The sequence below is a fragment of the Melanerpes formicivorus genome, unplaced genomic scaffold (assembly GCF_026170545.1).
Source record: "Melanerpes formicivorus ecotype bairdi unplaced genomic scaffold, bMelFor1.0.p_v2 SCAF_54, whole genome shotgun sequence".
NCBI classification, from domain to species: Eukaryota; Metazoa; Chordata; class Aves; order Piciformes; family Picidae; genus Melanerpes; species Melanerpes formicivorus.
Genome location: NW_027142406.1, coordinates 2,697,044 through 2,716,197, shown reverse-complemented (window position 1 = coordinate 2,716,197; position 19,154 = coordinate 2,697,044). Strand labels below are relative to the sequence as shown.

The window sequence follows — 19,154 nt, the reverse complement described above, 5'->3', positions numbered from 1 at the left end:
GCTGGCCTTGAAGGCAGTGCCAGGAAAGTGAAGCTTATAAAGCAATTGAAAGGGAAATGTACCATGTTCACAAGAAGAGTAAAAGACATCAGCAGCGTAATATGGAGTGGTAGTTTGCAACTTTTTTGTGGGATCAGAGGGTTGGAATGAAAGGGATTAAATAATCAGGAGATGCCAGGAAAAGTTTGTCAACAGTGTTGTGATGTGAATAGAAGGAAACCATTTTAAATGAGGTGGCTGAAAAGTACACTGTGGAAGATTAAGTGAGACTTGGATTTGCCTCCATGTGGGGAAAGGAACAAATTGAACCTAAACAATAAGATAGGGATACATGCTGATTGCTGCTACTGAGTAGAGGAGGTGGGGTGTTTCTGCAGAGTCAGGAAGAACAAACAAAATAGAAACTTGTGGGAAGGAACAAATATGAAATCCTGTTACCCTTCAATTCTGGAGGTGAAATTTGTAGTTTGAGTGGTTTAGGAAATCTCAGTGGTATCTCAGCTTTTGCATCATTAATAACAAGTCCTGAAAGAGAGAACACAGAAAGCACAGGCTGGAATCTAACCAATGATGAAGCATGGACTAAACGAGTGAAGCTTCATTAGTTTTATTAAAACATCCAGAAACAGAGCAAAGTGTTAAAGACTGCACAAAAATAGCTATGAAAACAGGGAGGAAAAGGACAGCCAAAATAAAAACTATGGTCTTAACTGAGGGTGTCATGAACCCCTGGATTTGGTGAAGGAGGAATGGTGTGAGAGTGAGGTCAAGAAGAGTCATATGAGAAAAAGGACATTATTACAAAGCAGATTAAGAGATTAGAGAAGAGAAGGAGGTTTGCAGATAGACTAGTATCATACTAGAACTTATTCATAATCTGGAAAACAACTAAAATGCCTAGTAGCATGCTAAAGATCACTGTAAATACCATTAACCCCATACAGTGCTACAGGCTGGGGTTGGAGTGGCTGGAGAGCAGCCAGGTAGAAAGGGACCTGGGGGTGCTAGTTGACAGCTGGCTGAATATGAGCCAGCAGTGTGCCCAGGTGGCCAAGAAGGACAATGGCATCCTGGCCTGGATCAGAAATATTGTGTGGCCAGCAGGAGCAGGGAAGTCATTGTGTCCCTGTACTCAGCACTGGTTAGGCCACACCTTGAGTCCTGTGTCCAGTTCTGGGATCCTCAATTTAAGAAGGACATTGAGATACTTGAACATATCCAGAGAAGGGCAATGAGGCTGGGGAGAGGTATCTAGTACAAGCCCTGTGAGGAGAGGCTGAGGGAGCTGGGGTTGCTTAGCCTGGAGAAGAGGAGGCTCAGAGGAGACCTTATTGCTGTCTACAACTCCCTGAAGGGAGGTTGTAGCCAGGTGAGGGTTGGTCTCTTCTCCCAGGCAACCAGCACCAGAACAAGAGGACACAGTCTCAAGCTGCACCAGGGGAGGTTTAGGCTCAAGGTGGGGAGAAAGTTCTTCCCAGAAAGAGTAACTGGCCATTGGAATGTGCTGCCCAGGGAGGTGATGGAGACACTATTGCTGGAGGTGTTCAACTAATTTGACTTATTATTAACAGCATAGACATTAATTTTATACTGCTTGATCCTATATTAAGAGCACCATTTTCCAAGTACATATTGAGAAAATTAACTCTGGTCACAGGTTTTTTATATTAAGAGAGGAAAACTAGAATGCTGAAGAAATTCCAGGCCCTTCTTTTCGCATTGTAGGTCTTAGTTTCCTTAGTCTCTTGCTTTGTTTGCATTGTCCTCTGTACGAAAGCAAGTTTTGAAGTGAATTAAATCACCCTCTAAACAGAAAATTCAACTGTGGAAGGTTGGATACAATGCAGACTTCTCTCCACATTTCTCTCTATCAGGAAACATATGACATATTAAAGTTAGACCTTTTATCTTCCCATCAGATTTGGTTTGGGGTGGGCAGAGGGGGTGAGGAATCACACTGTGTTGAATCAGATTGTTCAGCATCCTCTTACATATAAATTAACAAAGAGTCGAGTAGCTAATGGGTTTGCAGCAACCAGGGTCAATGTTTTCTGGGTAGAGAAGCTGAAAATTAAAATGTAGGTTGTAAAAGACCATGCTGAATGTAGATTTTGGGTACCCATCTTGCTTCTTTTTGTGTACTGCTGTGTTGTTAAGCACACTTGTCCTGAGCACTGGGGAGCGTGGGTAGAAGGTAGTCCTTTGGCAGTGGGAAGCATAGGTTTAGATACTCCACAGCCTGGTGGTGTTTGAATACTCATCTCTGACATGCCAAGCTGATCACTTTGGGTAGTTTTCCAATCCTCTTTTTAAAGCTGACTGCCATGACTGAGGGCACAAAATGCATCAATCTTGTAGAACAATGTAGGAGAGGAAAACTGACACTGCCTAGAATTTAGGACACTTCACCAGAAGTAGTTCACAGATTCTTAGCCCTCCTTTAACTCACTTAATGGGTTGTCTAGAGATAGTCTGATTTAAAGCACGTAAGCAGCATCCATACTGCAAACTGAACACGAATCATTCTGCCTCAAAGAATCAAAGAATCAATCAAGTTGGAAAAGACCTCAGAGATCAGAGCATGACAGTTGGACTCCATGACCATAGAGGTCTTTTCCAGCTGAAACAATTCTGTGATTCTATGCCCAGCAAACAAATTGGATCGATGGTGGATGACATTTTTCTTGCATCATTGTTCAGGTTTGCACATTGATTTAGGGCCCTAGAAAAATGTGATTTTTCTTTAATGTTCACCTCCAAGGATGTTTCTGCTTCCAAGGCCCATCCGAGCAAATTCTCTCTTCCTTTAGGAAGGAAGCATCTACTTAAGGTGCCCAAATTCTGTAGGGAAATAGGAGTAGGTATCCCTGAAAGCTGCACTGGATCAGGCCTATGTGCATAGTGTGTGTGTGGATGATTAATTGGCAACACCTACGATTCTTTTACTGTATTAATACCAAATGTAAGACTATTCCCATCTTAAATTATTAATGTGTGTGTCATTATATGTTAAAAAAAGGGGAAAAAAAAAGAAAAGAAAGAATAAATCAGAATGATTGGAAGCTTAGAAGTGATAATCTAATGCTTGTATGATACTTTACATACCTCTGAGATTAATTTGGGTTGTGCCGCCTTTGATGCGTTCCTTTCTCCTTTGAAATTCTATGAGTTGTCTGGGTTTAACAATTAAAGATTAGAGGTCTGATCTATTTCAAAGATGCAGAATGCTTACTGGTCCTGGGAACTTCAGTGGAATTTGTGAGTGTTAGTACTGCTGCAAAATCAGGTCCAGGTTTAAAAAAAAACCTGAAACAACCCAGAGCTCTAATTTAAGAAAGCCACCAAGCAAATGTGTGTTAAATGCTACTGATACACCAGATCCTCAAGCACATGATGTTCATAAGAGTAGACTAGAAAACAGATAGTGCTGTCCTTTCATATTTTAATATTTGTTGGTAAGAATCAAAAAGAGAGATGTTACTATAAGAAAAGTAAAAATAAAGATATATTCCAAATATTAACTGAAATATCAGGAACAGTGTGGCCAGCAGGAGCAGGGAGGTCATTCTGCCCCTGTACACTGCACTGGTTAGGCAGTGTACAGTGTCCAGTTCTCGGCCCCTGGAGTACTGTGTCCAGTTCTGGGCCCCTCTGTTTCGGAAGGAGGTTGACTTGCTGGAGCGTGTCCAGAGAAGGGCAACAAAGTTGGTGAGGGGTTTGGAACACAAGCCTAATGAGGAGTGGCTGAGGGAGCTGGGGTTGCTTAGCCTGGAGAAGAGGAGGCTCAGGGGTGACCTTATTGCTCTCTACAACTACCTGAAGGGGGGTCGTAGACAGGCAGAGTTTAGTCTCTTCTCCCAGGCAACCAGTACCAGAACAAGAGGACACAGTCTCAAGCAGCACCAGGGGAAGTTTAGGCTGGATGTTAGGAAGAAGTTCTGTACAGAGAGAGTGATTGCCCATTGGAATGGGCTGCCCAAGGAAGTGGTGGAGTCACCATCACTGGAGGTGTTCAGGAGGAGACTTGATGGGGTGCTTGGTTGCATGGTTTAGTTGGTTAGGTGGGGTTGGATGATAGGTTGGATGTGATGATCTTGAAGGTATCTTCCAACCTGGTCTGGTCTATTCCATTCCATTCCATTCCATTCCATTCCATTCCATTCCATTCCATTCCATTCCATTCCATTCCATTCCATTCCATTCGTGCTAGAGCAAGTGCAGAGGAGGGCAAGGAAGCTGGGAAGGGCCTGGAGAATAAATCTGATGAAGAGCAACTGAAGGAACTGGGGATGGTTAGTGCGATACAGAGGAGGCTGAGGAGAGACCTCCTGGCTCTCTACAGCTACCTGAAAGGAGGTTGTGGAGAGGCTGGTCTCTTCTCCTAGGTGATAGAACAAGAGGGAATGGCCTCAAGCTGCCACTGGGTAGGTTTAGACTGGACATCAGGAAATATTTTTTCATGGCAAGAGTGTTCAGGCATTGGAATGTGCTGCCCAGGGAGGTGGTGGAGTCACCCAGCCTGGCTGTGTTTCAGGGTGGTTTGGATGTGGTGCTTGGGGATATGGTTTAGGGGTGAACTTTGTTTTAGGTTGTACTTGGTGATCCTGAGAGTCTTTTCCATCCTGAATGCTTCTGTGATTCTGTGAAATTATTGAGCAGTGTCTGCCTATTTGAGAAACAAAAAACAACAGCACAAGTAGCACTAATATGGAACAAGAACGCGTTGTTTAATAGCCAATATGATTGTAATTTAAAAAACTACAACAAAACCAAAATCATAAAAAACAACCAGCCAAAAAAAAAAAAACAAACAAAAAATTAGCTATTGTGTACTGTTTTACCTTGTCTCAACAATGTTTCTATAATTAACATTCAAAGTTGGAATGGGTTGTCCAGGGAGGTGGTTGGGGCGCCATCCCTGAGGTGTTTAAGACCAGGCTGGATGAAGCTCTGGCCAGCCTGATCTAGTGTGGGGTGTCCCTGCCCGTGGCAGGGGGGTTGGAACTAGCTGATCCTTGTGGTCCCTTCCAACCCTGACTGATACTGTGATACTATGAAAGTTAAATGTAAATAAATAAATGTATAAAATGAAGCCAATTCTGCTTCCAACATAATTCCATCAAAAACTCAAACTGCTACTAAGAGCACATTAGTCACAATTATTCTGGGAAAATAACCTGACAAGTTAGAAGGGTTTTGGTTTTGTTGGGTTGGTTGGTTGTTGTTTTGTTTGGGTTATTTTATCATAGCTTATTGTACATGCATCTTGTTTTGTCCATCATGGACACACAAACTCAGACATGAACCTCTAATACTGGTTTTAACCCACTAGCTGGAGATGCTTTTCAATAGAGGAAAAGGTTACAAGCATTTTAGTAAATACATGAATCACACAGAATCATAGAATCAATATGGTTGAAAAAGACCTCAGAGATCATCAAGTCCAACCTATTACCTAATACCTAACACCTCCTGACAAAAAAACCATGGCTCCAAGTGCCACATCCAATCCTTTTTTGAACACCTCCAGGGATGGTGACTCCACCACCTCCCTGGGCAGCACATTCCAATGGCTAACAACTCTCTGTGAAGAACTTTCTCCTCACCTTGAGCCTAAACTTCCCCTGGTGCAGCTTGAGACTGTGTCCTCTTGTTCTGTTGGTGGTTGCCTGGGAGAAGAGATGAGCACCCACCTGGCTACAACCTCCTTTCAGGAAGCTGTAGAGAGCAATAAGGCCTCCCCTGATCCTCCTCTAATAATTTTGATCCGTTTAATGAGGAAGGAACTCTTCCTTCTTAGGAAAAATGAATTGTCCCGGTATTAGTGGTAATACTAGACTGAATTTTCTGTAAATACAGCTAAGAAAAAGACTAAAGATAATTTCTTGGGAAATTACTCCTCATTGGAGAGCACATTCTAAAAAGCAGAAGGCTCAGTCCACCAGGACTGCAATTACAAAGTTGTGCAGTGTGTTTCTTATTCCTATTATAAATCAGGACCTTCTTCATCTGAAGAGCTGTAGGGGTGCCGGTGTAGTTACAGACTTGGAACCCATACATTCCCAAAATCTAATGGTCAGTAAGCCATACTCCTGAGCCAGGAACAGGGGAAGACAATGTCATAAACTTAGAAAATAACTGGCTCCCACTTTAATCAAGGATGCTGATGAATACTGTAAATTTGCACTGATTGAGTGGTTGTCTTTTGTTCATCCCTGACAAACTCATTTGGGTCTACGGAGTATGCCTATCCAAGCTTTTCATTTTCTGTCTTCCTAAGAAAGTTAAGTGAGAGTTCTTTACATCAGGTGAGGAGAAATTGTTCTGTCAACCTTCTAGTCTGTGGCTCACTAGCAAGACACAGAATACAGCAATAACCAGGTTGGAAAAGGCTATCGAGTCCAACCTATCACCCAACAGCATCTCATCAACTAAACCATGGCACCAAGCACCCCATCCAGTCTCTTCCTAAACACCTCCAGGGATGGTGACTCCACCACCTCCCTGGGCAGCACATTCCAATGGCCAATCTCTCTTTCTATGAAGAATTTGTTCCTAACGTATGACTTCATATTCTCAGCCTGGAACTCGCCTAATTTTAATAGACTGATTATAGGTTTGGCAGTGGAACTCATTCAGCCTAAGAAATGGATTTGATTTAAACAAAGGTTCTCTATACCAAGGCAAATGGAGAGCACAACCAAAAGATGTTTGTGTTTCAAACTATGAAACAAGAAGCTATGACAGTTTAATAATATTCCCTTGGAGCTAAAAGATGAAAGCAATGAGCTCACTGCAAGGTCAGGTAAAATGCAAGTGAGGGACTACATTTTGCAGCTTAGGCAAAACTGTAGTTTTTACAGAAGGATAAGCACCTCTGCTATGAGGATAGGCTGAGGGAGCTGGGCTTGTTCAGCCTGGAGAAGACTCCAAAGGGGACCTTAGAGCTGCCTTCCAGTACCTGAAGGGATCTTGCAGGAAGGCTGCAGAGGGTCTTTTCCTGAGGGTGTCTGGAGACAGGACAAGTAAGAATGGTTTGAAGCTGAGGGAGAGCCCGGTTAGACTGGATCTGAGGAATTTCTTCAGTACGAGGGTGCTGAGACTCTGGAGCAAGTTGCCTGGAGAGGTCATGGATGCCTCCTCCCTGGGGGCTGTTCAAGGCCAGATTGGATGAGGCTTTGAGCAACCAAGCCTAGTTGAGAGGTGTCCCTGCTCATAGTGGGGAGGCTGGAGTAGATGATCTCTAAGGTCCCTTCCTACCTAAACCATTCTGTGATAAGTGCAAAAAATACTACAGATAATGTAGCAAGCCTCTTTAAAGGTTAAAAGGTCGATGAACAGGTTGATGAACAGCCTGGGAGTTTAGATAATGTTGCCAAAACACTAATAAAAACTAAGGCTTAAAATAAGAAATATGATGAAACCATTTATCTCAAAGTCAGTTCTGACATCTTCACCACTACCCCACCACCCCCTTTAGAGTTATTGTTAGTGAAATAATTCACAGTGGGCAAAACCAACATGATACACAGGGAGATGAACTATGTCCTTTGCTGGTTCAAGTGCAAAAGGAGAGGTATGCTCCTACATACATGAAAGGGACCTCAAGAGATCACTGAGTCCAACCCCCTTGCCAAAGCAGGATCACTTAGGGTAGTCATAAAACAATACAAATAAAATAAACATGGCCTAAAATAATAGTGAATGAGAGGAATATCTTTTATTATCTTTTTTCCCCCTCTCTCCAGGTGAAAAAGAAGAATTTTCTCAGCTGGATATTACTTTAGATGAGAAATTACAGAGAAGAAATGACTTTACATACCGATGGCTTCATACGCAGGTTCTGGATTATGAAACAACCAGTTCCAAGGATGTGAAGAGGTGAGGTCATTGCCTTTGAATTAGATTTATTATTATTGTTGTTATTATTATTATTATTATTATTATTATTATTATTATTATTATTATTTTAAATTTATCTTGTAAAATGATCCCCTAGGTTAATAGTTCTAAACCAAACATGGCTTTGTAGCTAGCAGACAGTACACCGTATTTCCAGGTCCCCAACCACAGTACCAGGCAACCAGCACCAGGATAAGAGGACACAGTCTCAAGCTGTGCCAGGGGAGGTTTAGGCTGGATGTTAGGAAGAAATTCTTCACAGAAAGAGAGATTAAAAAATGGGATTATAACTGCAAACAGTTTCAGGACAAACACTAGTGCATAACACACATCCAGAATTAACATCACCACATGACAGAAAAAAAACTATTTTGCAAATTTCTTGGCAACAAAGCTGGGGAGCGGTCTGAGCACAGCCCTGTGAGGAGAGGCTGAGGGAGCTGGGGTTGCTTAGCCTGGAGAAGAGGAGGCTCAGGGGAGACCTTCTTGCTCTCTACAACTCCCTGAAGGGAGGTTGTAGCCAGGTGAGGGATGGTCACTTTTCCCAGACAACCAGCACCAGAACAAGAGGACACAGTCTCAAGCTGTGCCAGGGGAGGTTTAGGCTGGATGTTAGGAAGAAATTCTTCCCAGCAAGAGAGATTGGCCATTGGAATGTGCTGCCCAGGGAGGTGGTGGAGTCACCATCCCTGGAGGTGTTTAGGAAGAGACTGGATGGGGTGCTTGGTGCCATGGTTTAGTTGATGAGATGGTGTTGGGTGATAGGTTGGACTCGATGATCTCGATGGTCTTTTCCAACCTGGTTAATTCAATTCTATGCTATGCTATGCTATGCTATGCTATTCTGTTCTACCCTTTACAATTGGGTTTGTAGTGATTGTACTGATGCTTCTTCCACAGTGATAATGACATGATAAACAGTTCAGAATCTACACAGCTCAGTGCTAGCAACACCCTGTTGTAGAGTCTGGGAGGAAAAGTATCAAAGTGCTCACTCATCATATATTTTATAACTTTATTGGTATATATTATGGTTTTATGTAATTAGATCAGCTGCAACATTATCTATACTGTTAAATTTGATTAAGAAAGCAAAACCCCCCTCAGTTTAACAAGATAGTGTGTATTTATATTTTGTTTTCAAAACATAAACCAAGCTTTCAGATCTCCATGGCATGCTTTAGTAAAATGTTGTAAACATGCTCCTTCTATATTTAATGCTGGGTATTAACCAGGTAAAATTTCCATACATTGAAGAAAAAAAGGTTAATCTCATTTCCTAAACTAACATGAGGATACAGTAAGTATATTTTTTGGTCATAAATTCAATATAAGCCATTGGTATCTTAATGAAGTCATTACTAGACACAATGCCAAGCATCTCTAATAAAACCAAACAAAGTGTCAGTAGGCAAGCAATGAATTTAATGTAGGCATTTTAGCTTTAAATATTTATTTATAAAATACTAAATGAAATGGACTGCATATTGTTATGTTTCGTATGGAAATTAGAATAGAATAGAGTAGAGTAGAGTAGAGTAGAGCAGAGTAGAGTAGAGTAGAGAAGACCAGGCTGGAAAGATCAAGTCCAACCTATCACCCAACACCATCTAATCAACTAAACCATGGCACCAAGTGCCCCATCCAGTCTCTTCCTAAGCACCTCCAGTGACGGTGACTCCACCACCTCCCTGGCCAGCAGATTCCAATGGCCAGCCTCTCTTTCTGGGAAGAACTTCTTTGTAACATCCAGCCTAAACCTCCTCTGGCACAGCTTGAGGCTGTGTCCTCTTGTTCTAGTGCTGGTTGTCTGGGAAAAGTGACCATCCCTCACCTGGCTACAACCTCCCTTCAGGTAGTTGTAGAGAGCAAGAAGGCCGCCCCTGAGCCTCCTCTTCTCCAGGCTAAGCAACCCCAGCTCCCTCAGCCTCTCTCTCACAGGGCTGTGCTCAGACCCCTCCCCAGCTTTGTTGCCAAGAAACTTGCAAAATAGGGTTTTTTCTGTCATGTTGTGATGTTAATTCTGGATGTGTGTTATGCACTAGTGTTTGTCCTGAAACTGTTTGCAGTTATGATCCCATTTTTTAATGTGGCAAAAGTCCCACTGGTCTGCATTTGAACATCACTGGTACCCCTTTTTAGAACAGCTGATAGATTTATGTAACTGAAAGCAATTTTAGTCCCAAATAATCTGACAACTGATTTAGCTATCCTTTATGTCACTACGTGCAAAAATCCATGTATGGATGCATTTGTTGACACTTCTAGTTTTGATTAGTATTCTGTCATTGGAATAAACAAGTGGGGAGGGACTTTTAGGATGTCAGGTAGTTATAGGACTAGGAGGAATGGAGCAAAACTAGAAGTGGGTAGATTGAGATTGGATATTATGAAAAAGTTCTTCACCATGGGGGTGGTAGGACGCTGGAACAGGTTGTCCAGGGACATGGTGGAAGCCCTGTCCCTCGAAGTTTCTAATGCCATGTGCCCAGTTGCCGCATGGCCTTAACACCTGACAAGGACCGGCTGGATATAGGTCTGAGCAACCTGATCTAGTATGAGGTGTTCCTACTCATGGCAGGAGGGTTGGAACTAGATGATCCCTGAAGTCCCTTCCAACCCTGACAATTATTCTATGATTACTTGTTAATGATTTCTTTAAGCACAAAAAAATTAATATTAATTACTCTTATGCTTTATCAGTTAATGTTGATTACTCTGTCACTTCTTAACTATGAAATTATATTAAATAGTATCATTTCTACTTGAGCAGAAGTATTTCAGTGAAAAGATGCTGTGCAGGTATTTTAGCAAGCCCAGTCCATAAGTCTCTGTCCTCTTTTGTTTTATTTTGTTTTGTTTATTCCCAGCAGTCGTTTTTTGCCTGAGTTAGATCCTGCGATACGTGACAGTAGACAAGTACAACTTGTGGTAAGAACTTGTTTCCTTGTGGGATTTTGCAGGATTCAGCTATGCCTTGATGGTGTTTTCAAATGCATATTTGGTGTAAAAACAACCAGGAGATATTTTTTTTAATTATTATTATTTCTTTTTGAGCAATTAAAATTCTTTAATGCTGTCTCTATTTGGCAGTCATTGATGGAGATCAGAAGGAAACGTTTGAACACAAGAACCCACGTGTGTGTGTATAGGTTTCCAATGTCAGAATCTGACACTGGTTTGGGTTTTTAAGACATCAAATGCTGCTGTGTGCTTTTGAAGATTGCAAATCAAACTTTTGAAAAAATAAAAGTGTTTAAAAGAAGATTTCATACAGTTCTGCACCACTTGCATTATTGACTTAAAACCTGTCTGCTTTTCAATCAGACAAGTCTAAATGTTATAGAATAGAATAGAATAGAATAGAATAGAATAGAATAGAATAGAATAGAATAGAATAGAATAGAATAGAATAGAATAGAATAGAATAGAATAGGAATAATAGAAATAGAAATAGAAATAGAAATAGAAATAGAAATAGAAATAGAAATAGAAATAGAAATAATAGAAATAGAATAGAATTAGAATAGACCAGACCAGGAAAAGACCTTCAAGATCATCCAGTCTAACCTATCACCCAACACCATCCAATCAACTAAACCATGGCACCAAGCGCCCCATCCAGTCTCTTCCTAAACACCTCCAGGGATGATGACTCCACCACCTTCCCAGGCAGCACATTCCAATGGGCAGTCTCTCTTTCTATGAAGAACAACTTCTCAACATATAGCCTAAACCTCCTCTGGCACAACTTGAGACTGTGTCCTCTTGCTCCGGTGCTGGTTGCCTGGGAGAAGAGACCAACCCCCACCTGGCTACAACATCCCCTCAGGTAGTTGTAGACAGCAAGAAGGTCTCCCCTGAGCCTCCTCCTCTCCAGGATAAGCAACCCCAGCTCACTCAGGCTCTCCTCACAGGGCTGTGCTCCAAACCCCTCCCCAGCTTTGTTGCCCTTCTCTGGACACCTTCCAGCAACTGAGCATCTTTCCTAAACTGAGGGGCCCAGAACTGGAAACAGTACTCAAGGTGTCATGTACAAATCACAGAATCACAGAATCAACCAGGTTGGAAGAGACCTCCAAGATCATCAAGTCCAACTAATCACTTGGTGACCCTGAGGGTCTCTTCCAACCTGAAGGTTTCTGATAGTTGAGGATGTCCCTGCTCACTGCAGGACTTGATGACTTTTGAAGGTCCCTTCCAACTCAGACCATTCTGTGATTCTGTGAACAGTTGTGATGGGTTTTGATTGCAGCAACACTGATAGTTAGATAAAGTTTGAACCAGTAATTTTTCTAAGCTGAGCAGATAATAATCTGATAGTGTTCTCTAAATCACACATGTGGTAATTATCAGTAAGCATATGTGCACCTAGGTAGATTGTATCTTATTTACAGTAGGCAGTTCTGTCCACAAAATGCTGCTGCAATCCCACAACGATATTATGTGGTGTGCCCACATAACTGGCAGTGTTATGGGATTGTCACAGCCTGTGCCACATAATTACATAGCTGTTCCACATGAATGAAATGCAGAGAAAAAATGTAATAGAAGGCCAAAAAATAGAAGAAGGAATAAAACCTATCTCTAATACAGACAGCAGAACTTTGCAGGCAATGAAATAATGATATGTTCTGTACACAGAGACAGTTAGGGAATTACAGGTTTAAAATTTATGTGAGTTCTCTTAACTTTTAAAGCTTGAAACGTGAACTCACTCCTAATGCTTTTGCAGAGTAACCCAGGGAGAAGCTATGAAATCATGACAAAAAAATGAAGTTAACCTATAGCTGCAATCATCAAAAAAACAAGAAAAGTTCTTGCAAACTGAAAGACAGAGGAAAAGATAGAATTTAAATATATATGTGTATATGTGTATATATGTATATATGTGTGTGTATATATATATATATATGTATATAATTATAAGAGGAAAGCATTCCTGGGCATTTCCAGTCATTTATTCATATTTCATGTGCTCATTCATCATTTCCTGGTGTGTAGTAGGAGGTTTCTAATTGATCTTTATGCACATTCCAGGAATTTAAGACATTCTTCATGGATACAAAACAGTATCACACTGACTCTAATTGGGTGCAAACTCTTGTCTTTACTTGAAAGAAAATAAGAAATATTTTACATCAGAGACCCAGGCAGCCCTACTAAACCCCAGCATATAACATTGAATACTGTTGACCACAAGAAGATGAAGCCTCGAGTTTCGTGATGATAGGATTTGGATAATGAAAGTTTAATTACTTAAAGTACTGTTGCCTCCTGGGTCTTGGGAATTGGGGACATTAGGAAACTTCTGCTGTGTATTGAAACAGGTCAGATGAAAGCAAGAATAATCAACCTCATTGGTTTGAATCTCTCTTAGCATCACAATGATTGCCTTATTTCTACTAAGGAAAGGCTTAAAATTTCAGTATTTCAATTATTGCATCCTAACAGTAAAGCCATAGAATAGAATAGAATAGAATAGAATAGAATTGAATTGAATTGAATTGAATTGAATTGAATTTTAATTGAATTTTAATTGAATTTAATTGAATTGACCCGATTGGAAAAGACCTTTGAGATCATCAAGTCCAACCTATCACCCAACACCATCTAATCAACTGAACCATGGCACCAAGCACCCCATCCAGTCTCTTCCTAAACACCTCCAGGGATGGTGACTCCACCACCTCCCTGGGCAGCACATTCCAATGGCCAATCTCTCTTGCTGGGAAGAACTTCTTCCTAACATCCAGCCTAAACCTCCTCTGGCACAGCTTGAGACTGTGTCCTCTTGTTCTGGTGCTGGTTGCCTGGGAGAAGAGACCAACCCCTACCTGGCTACAACGTCCCTTCAGAGGGAATAAAGCCCATGTAGTAAGCTGTGGTAAATCTAAGACCTTATTATGCTTATCTTGAGCATTTTGATGATGATTTTGCTTACTGCTACTGCTTAAGTTCTTAGGTAGGAAGATATCCTGCCTCACAATTTTGACTGGGCACTTGAAATTAATATAATGTGTGGCCTCATCAATGTTTATAAATATGTAAAGAGTGAGTCCCGAGAGGATGGAGCCAGGCTCTGCTGGGTGGTGCCCAATGACAGCACAAGGGGCAATAGGTGGAAGCTGAGGCATTAGGAGTTTCATATAAATATGAGGAAAACTTTTTGCACTGTGAGGGTGATAGAGCACTGGAACAGGCTGCCCAGGGAGGTTGTGGAGTCTTCCTCTCTCGAGATGTTCCAAACTCACCTGGATGCATTCCTGTGCGATCTGGTGTAGGTGCTCCTGCTCTGGCAGGGGGGTTGGACTGGGTGATATTTCAGAGTCCCTTCCTGCCCCTGAAATTCTGTGATTCTGTGATGATTTTGCTGAATGACAATTAGGATAGCCTTTCTGACTCCTATTCATGTCTATTTTTATTTACCTACACGGTAAACTGCTTCACAATTAATCATGAGGAGAAAGTTTTTCACTGAGAGAGTTGTTAGCCATTGGAATGTGCAGCCCGGGGAGATGATGGATTCACCATCCCTGAAGGTCTTCAAGAGGGGATTGGACGTGGCACTTGAAGCCATGGTTTAGTCATGAGGTGTTGGGTGACAGGTTGGACTTGATGATATTTGAGGTTTCTTCCAACCTTGGTGATTCTGTGATTCTGTGATATAACTTTAATTTTAAAGTGTTTTGTACCTCAGAATATCTTGATAATTTAACATAAGGTCAGGCAAAAGATTGAGATGCAGAGCAGGGCTGTAGTCAAGGCAAAAGTTCCTCCTGATTGAGATTAATTTCTGATTAATTGGGAAAGAAAAAAACAAAACAGCTTTTTAGTACTGAAACTAATGGCCAAAAGTCTGAAGACTTCAATGGGGTGATTACTGCAGATCAAAGTCTAGTACTGCATGCTATGAAGAAGTGTACCAGTGTGGTAAATTTCTTCCAAATTTTTGGCTCTAAGCTATAAATGTGAAAGGGAAGGTTTTAATTAGCTTCAGAAGACTTTCAGTCAGGTTCCTTGCAAACCTGAAATTAAGTTTGCTCCAGTGATTAATACAACCTTAAATATTACACTGACTCTAATTGGGTGCAAACTCTTATCTTTATTTGAAAGAAAATAGCTAATAGTTTACATCAGAGACCCAGGCAGCCCTATTAAAATCCAGCATTTAACATTGAATACTGTTGACCACAAAAAGATGAGGCCTTGAGTTTTGTGATGATAGGATTTGGATAATGAAAGTTTAATTGTTTAAAATACTGTTGCCTCCTGGGTCTTGGGAATTGGGGACATTAGGAAACTTCTGCTAAGTCTTGAAATAGGTTAGATGAAAGCAAGAATAATCAATCCCTTTGGTCTGAATCTCTCTTAGCATCACAATGATTGCCTTATTTCTACTAAGGGAGGGCTTAAAAGCATTCTATTTAAAGGTTTTGGGCATACAGAGCTCTCACAAACTTAAAATGACTGTAAATATTAAGAGTTGGCAGGGGAAAACTGTTGCTCTTTTCAAAGTTTCTTGACACTGCTGGGGAAGAGAAAAATCAAATGTTGATGCTAACAGCAATATTACAGCCTGCCACCTATGCAAAGGAAATCTTTAAAGTCATGGTCATTAAGCGTATGAAAGTCAAGAATCAGAAGACAAGGGATAAACTGTTTTTGTGCTAACACAAAGGGCAGGCAAGCACTGAAGGAAGAGCCTAAAATTCTCTGTATCTTTCAGGCTGTTGATTGGGAAATGCATGAATTTTTTAATGAATTTTTACATTAAACAGTGACTGGGTAAAGACAGGGAAATGAAACAGGTCTCCATTTCACATGAATTCTCTAAGTTAGAGTGGACTACAAAGCCTGTCTGCGTTGGTGCAATGCGGCTCTTGGTACAGTGAGCTGGTTTGAACAGGAAGTCTGGAGATCGTCTCCTCCAGAGTAGCCTACAACTTTATAGTCACGGCATTTTCCTGAGCAAAAGGGAGCTGCAGGCTTCAACCCCCAGAGGAAGGAGTTGAGACCCAGTCTCTCTATTCCTGAGTGAGCAGTCCAAGCTGCTAAATTATGCAAAAGTTTCATGCCCTTCCTGCTAACGTGCTTTCCTTTTTCGGTGTGCGCTGGTTTTCCTGAGGAATGGTCTCTGCTCAGATACTTAGCTTCTGAAAGAATTGGGGGCTTCTCAGCCCAGAGAGAGGAAGGACTTAATCTTCCTTCTGGTTTCCACTTCTGAAGGTCCAGAGACTAGATGTCTTTGTGTTACAGTCCTTCAAGTTGACTGACGCTACACCGGGGATTTTGTAGATCGCTCTTGAGCGGAGTCTTAATTTTTCTCTGTCGTTGTTAGTGCCCCTTAGTATCTAGTCAGCGAGAGGGCTGCTTTTGGTGTTGAATAGCTTTTCATTTCGAGGAGAGGGGCTTCTTGTTGAGTGAATGCAAAGCCATTTCTGCAGAACTAACAATCTGCCCTTTATGGTGTGTGCTATCTTCTAGGTCGATATTTTTAACCTTTGCCCTACGTGCTTTCAAGGCAAGGACCCGCTGCTAAAATGCAGCCATAATCTCCATTTCTGTTCTCTCAATATTTATGTGTGCCAGGAACATGCCCAAATGTACCAACACGGGATGTTACCATTCATATAATACTCCTGCCCAAAGTATAATTAAAATGCTGTCTGACGGTTAAGTTTAATTAGCAAAAAAAAAACCAACCCTACAAGATTAAGTTACTTGCTAGGTCCTGGCCTGATTGAACTGATACGTGTCCTGGATAAAACATAAATATTGCAGAAAATAATCCAAGACGACATCTGTGACATTCAACTATAACTGAAATTATAGACTGGTCAGTAAATGATCTTAAGCTGTTTAAGGTTTCATCAGGCATCTGCAAGATTGATTTTCTTCAAAATTACTGTACTAAAATGTTTTCTTTTGTTGTTGCACTGACTCAGATCGCAAACCACAATTTTGAGATCGGCTCTTATTTACGAAAATGCTTTGACATAGTACATTTGTTCAGCCTAGGCAACAATAAAGGATTGTGGTATCATTTTGAAGAAGGTTGTTTGACAGATCCTGTTTGTTTATTTGGGGTAATGTGAGCTGCATTCAGAAAATGTTATATTTTGTTTCATGATTGTGTACATTCTCTCCCGCTGCTTCCAGGCAAGCCCTGTAAGCAGAGAAGACACGGATTTAGACCTTGTTTCCATGGCCAGTGGAAGTGCTTTGACTGAGAACAGAGAAAAAAATAAGCAGCCACACAGACACTCAGCGAGGTCTTCAAGTAAGTGATGTTTTTATTCAATAATCAATGTAAAAGGTCGTTTTGAGAAATGCTAAGTGGAACTGAGCACGCTTGGAATCCCTAATAAAACGCGAGGCTTATCTTCTGGTTGCTCTCTGATGTAAGACCTTTTCCCATGTTTTTCTACAGCTCTGTCTGAAAACGCTGCCATTAATGTCAGTGGGCTTTCCAAGTCATGTTCCCTGTGATATAGGCTAGGTCTTCTGCAGATCTAGTTCTTAGAAGATTTCGTTTGCTCTAAATTATGAAACAGGGTGGGGGTTTTTCTTTATAATGCCTTCCTTCCTTTTTTTTTTTCCCTTTTCTTTTTTTCTTCCTTTTCTTTATCCAAAGAGGGATTGAAAAATGCGTGGTTTGTTAACTGAATACCACAGCGCAGATCCTAATCAAGCCACAGATTTCTGTCATGTTGTTTACCAACGCTGCTGTAGCATATCCATCCCGCTGAACCTAGTCTGTAGCTCAGTGGAGGTTTTTCAAAGCCTTAGGGTTTTTACCACGCTGATACCCTACAGATGAATAAAAGAATCTGTAGACAGGGGGTGGGAAAAATAATAATTGTATTTTTAAGTCATAAAATGCATTTTAAGTCATGTTAATTTCTGTGTAGTGTCAGTGAAGAAAACGTTCATCTATTACTGCTAATATACCACACCATGCATTGTCATTTGTGTGCAATGCCTTTGCCAAAGAAATAAAGCTCCAACCCCACCCCACCCCCCAAAAATGTTAATTTCTGTTAAATTCTGTGTAGTGTAAGTGAAGAAAATATTTATTACTGCTAATATGCCACACCATGCATTGTCATTTGTGTGCAGTGACTTTGCCAAAGAAATAAATCTCCAAGTCCCCCCCCAAAAATGCTAATTTCTGATAATTTCTGTGTAGTGTAAGTGGAGAAAATGTTCATCTATTACTGCTAATACGCCACACCATGCATTGTCATTTGTGTGCAGTGACTTTGCCAAAGAAATAAAGCTTCAACATCCCCCCCAAAAATGCATCTTCCAGCAAATATAAGCAGTATTAAATAACTTGGGCACAATTATTGAAATTCCTCCAAGTGTTTAATTTGTGACATTTCCTGAAGCTCTGCATGCCAAATAGGAATCAGGCTGTTTCATGGCTTAGATGTCATTGCTGGATTGGGGGGAGGGGGGGAGGCTATTGTTTTCATATACGCTGGCTTCTCACTGCTAAAGGGAAGCAAATGCGAATTCACGGCGAACAAGTAAAAATATTTCATATCTCTTTTTTTCTGACATCCTTGGTAAATAGTACAAAATAAAGACTCACTTGCATTCTGTTAGTCCACCCCAGGCAGAAAAATAAAACAGTGAGTACAATTTATTCTTCACTGATTCACTTGATTTACAATTCTAAGTCCTAGTCTTAAGTTAGTTGCATCCATAGAGAAAACAAATGTGTGTTTTTTTCTCTCTGACTGCCATCTTAGAAAAGAATTGTGTCCAGAGTTTTCCTGTCTCTCTCCATTGGCTAGTGATGAAGTCCTGACACTTAAGTTAGATGAGATTCCAAACTCCTAAAATCCTGAATTTAGGTGAGCCAAGTATGAGCTACTGATGGCAAAATTATCATTCCATTCTGATCTTCAGAATTGAATGTATGCATATATAATGAATAATTGAATTAGATAGTCTACATTGCATCCACATTAATGTGTTTCTGCTGACTAGGTTGCAACCTACACCAGAAAAATGAATAAGAATAAGCAATCTCAATGAAGTTAGGCATGTACAACTTGCCTTTGTTAGGAGCTTGGGAACGGTAAAGAAAGAAGTGTCTCTGTATTATACCTTCAAAGAGACTAGGAAAGGAGCGGGAAAGGACCATCAACTGGTGGAGTCATGTGAAACAGAGAGACAGTTTGCAGTGTCTGGCAATATATATTTTCATGAAATACACATCTCCTACAGCAGAGTTACAC

The 19,154-nt window shown here is 40.9% G+C and overlaps 1 protein-coding gene across 1 annotated transcript in view; it reads left to right on the top strand.

Annotated features, from left to right (window-relative positions):
- The window catches only part of LRRIQ1 (leucine rich repeats and IQ motif containing 1), a 132,602-nt gene that overhangs the window by 105,409 nt on the left and 8,039 nt on the right, over nt 1-19,154 (top strand). The window contains exons 22-24 of the mRNA XM_068160872.1: nt 7,749-7,881; nt 10,773-10,833; nt 17,065-17,185. Coding sequence (XP_068016973.1) covers nt 7,749-7,881; nt 10,773-10,833; nt 17,065-17,185 — 315 coding nt within the window. The remainder of the gene's footprint in view (nt 1-7,748; nt 7,882-10,772; nt 10,834-17,064; nt 17,186-19,154) is intronic.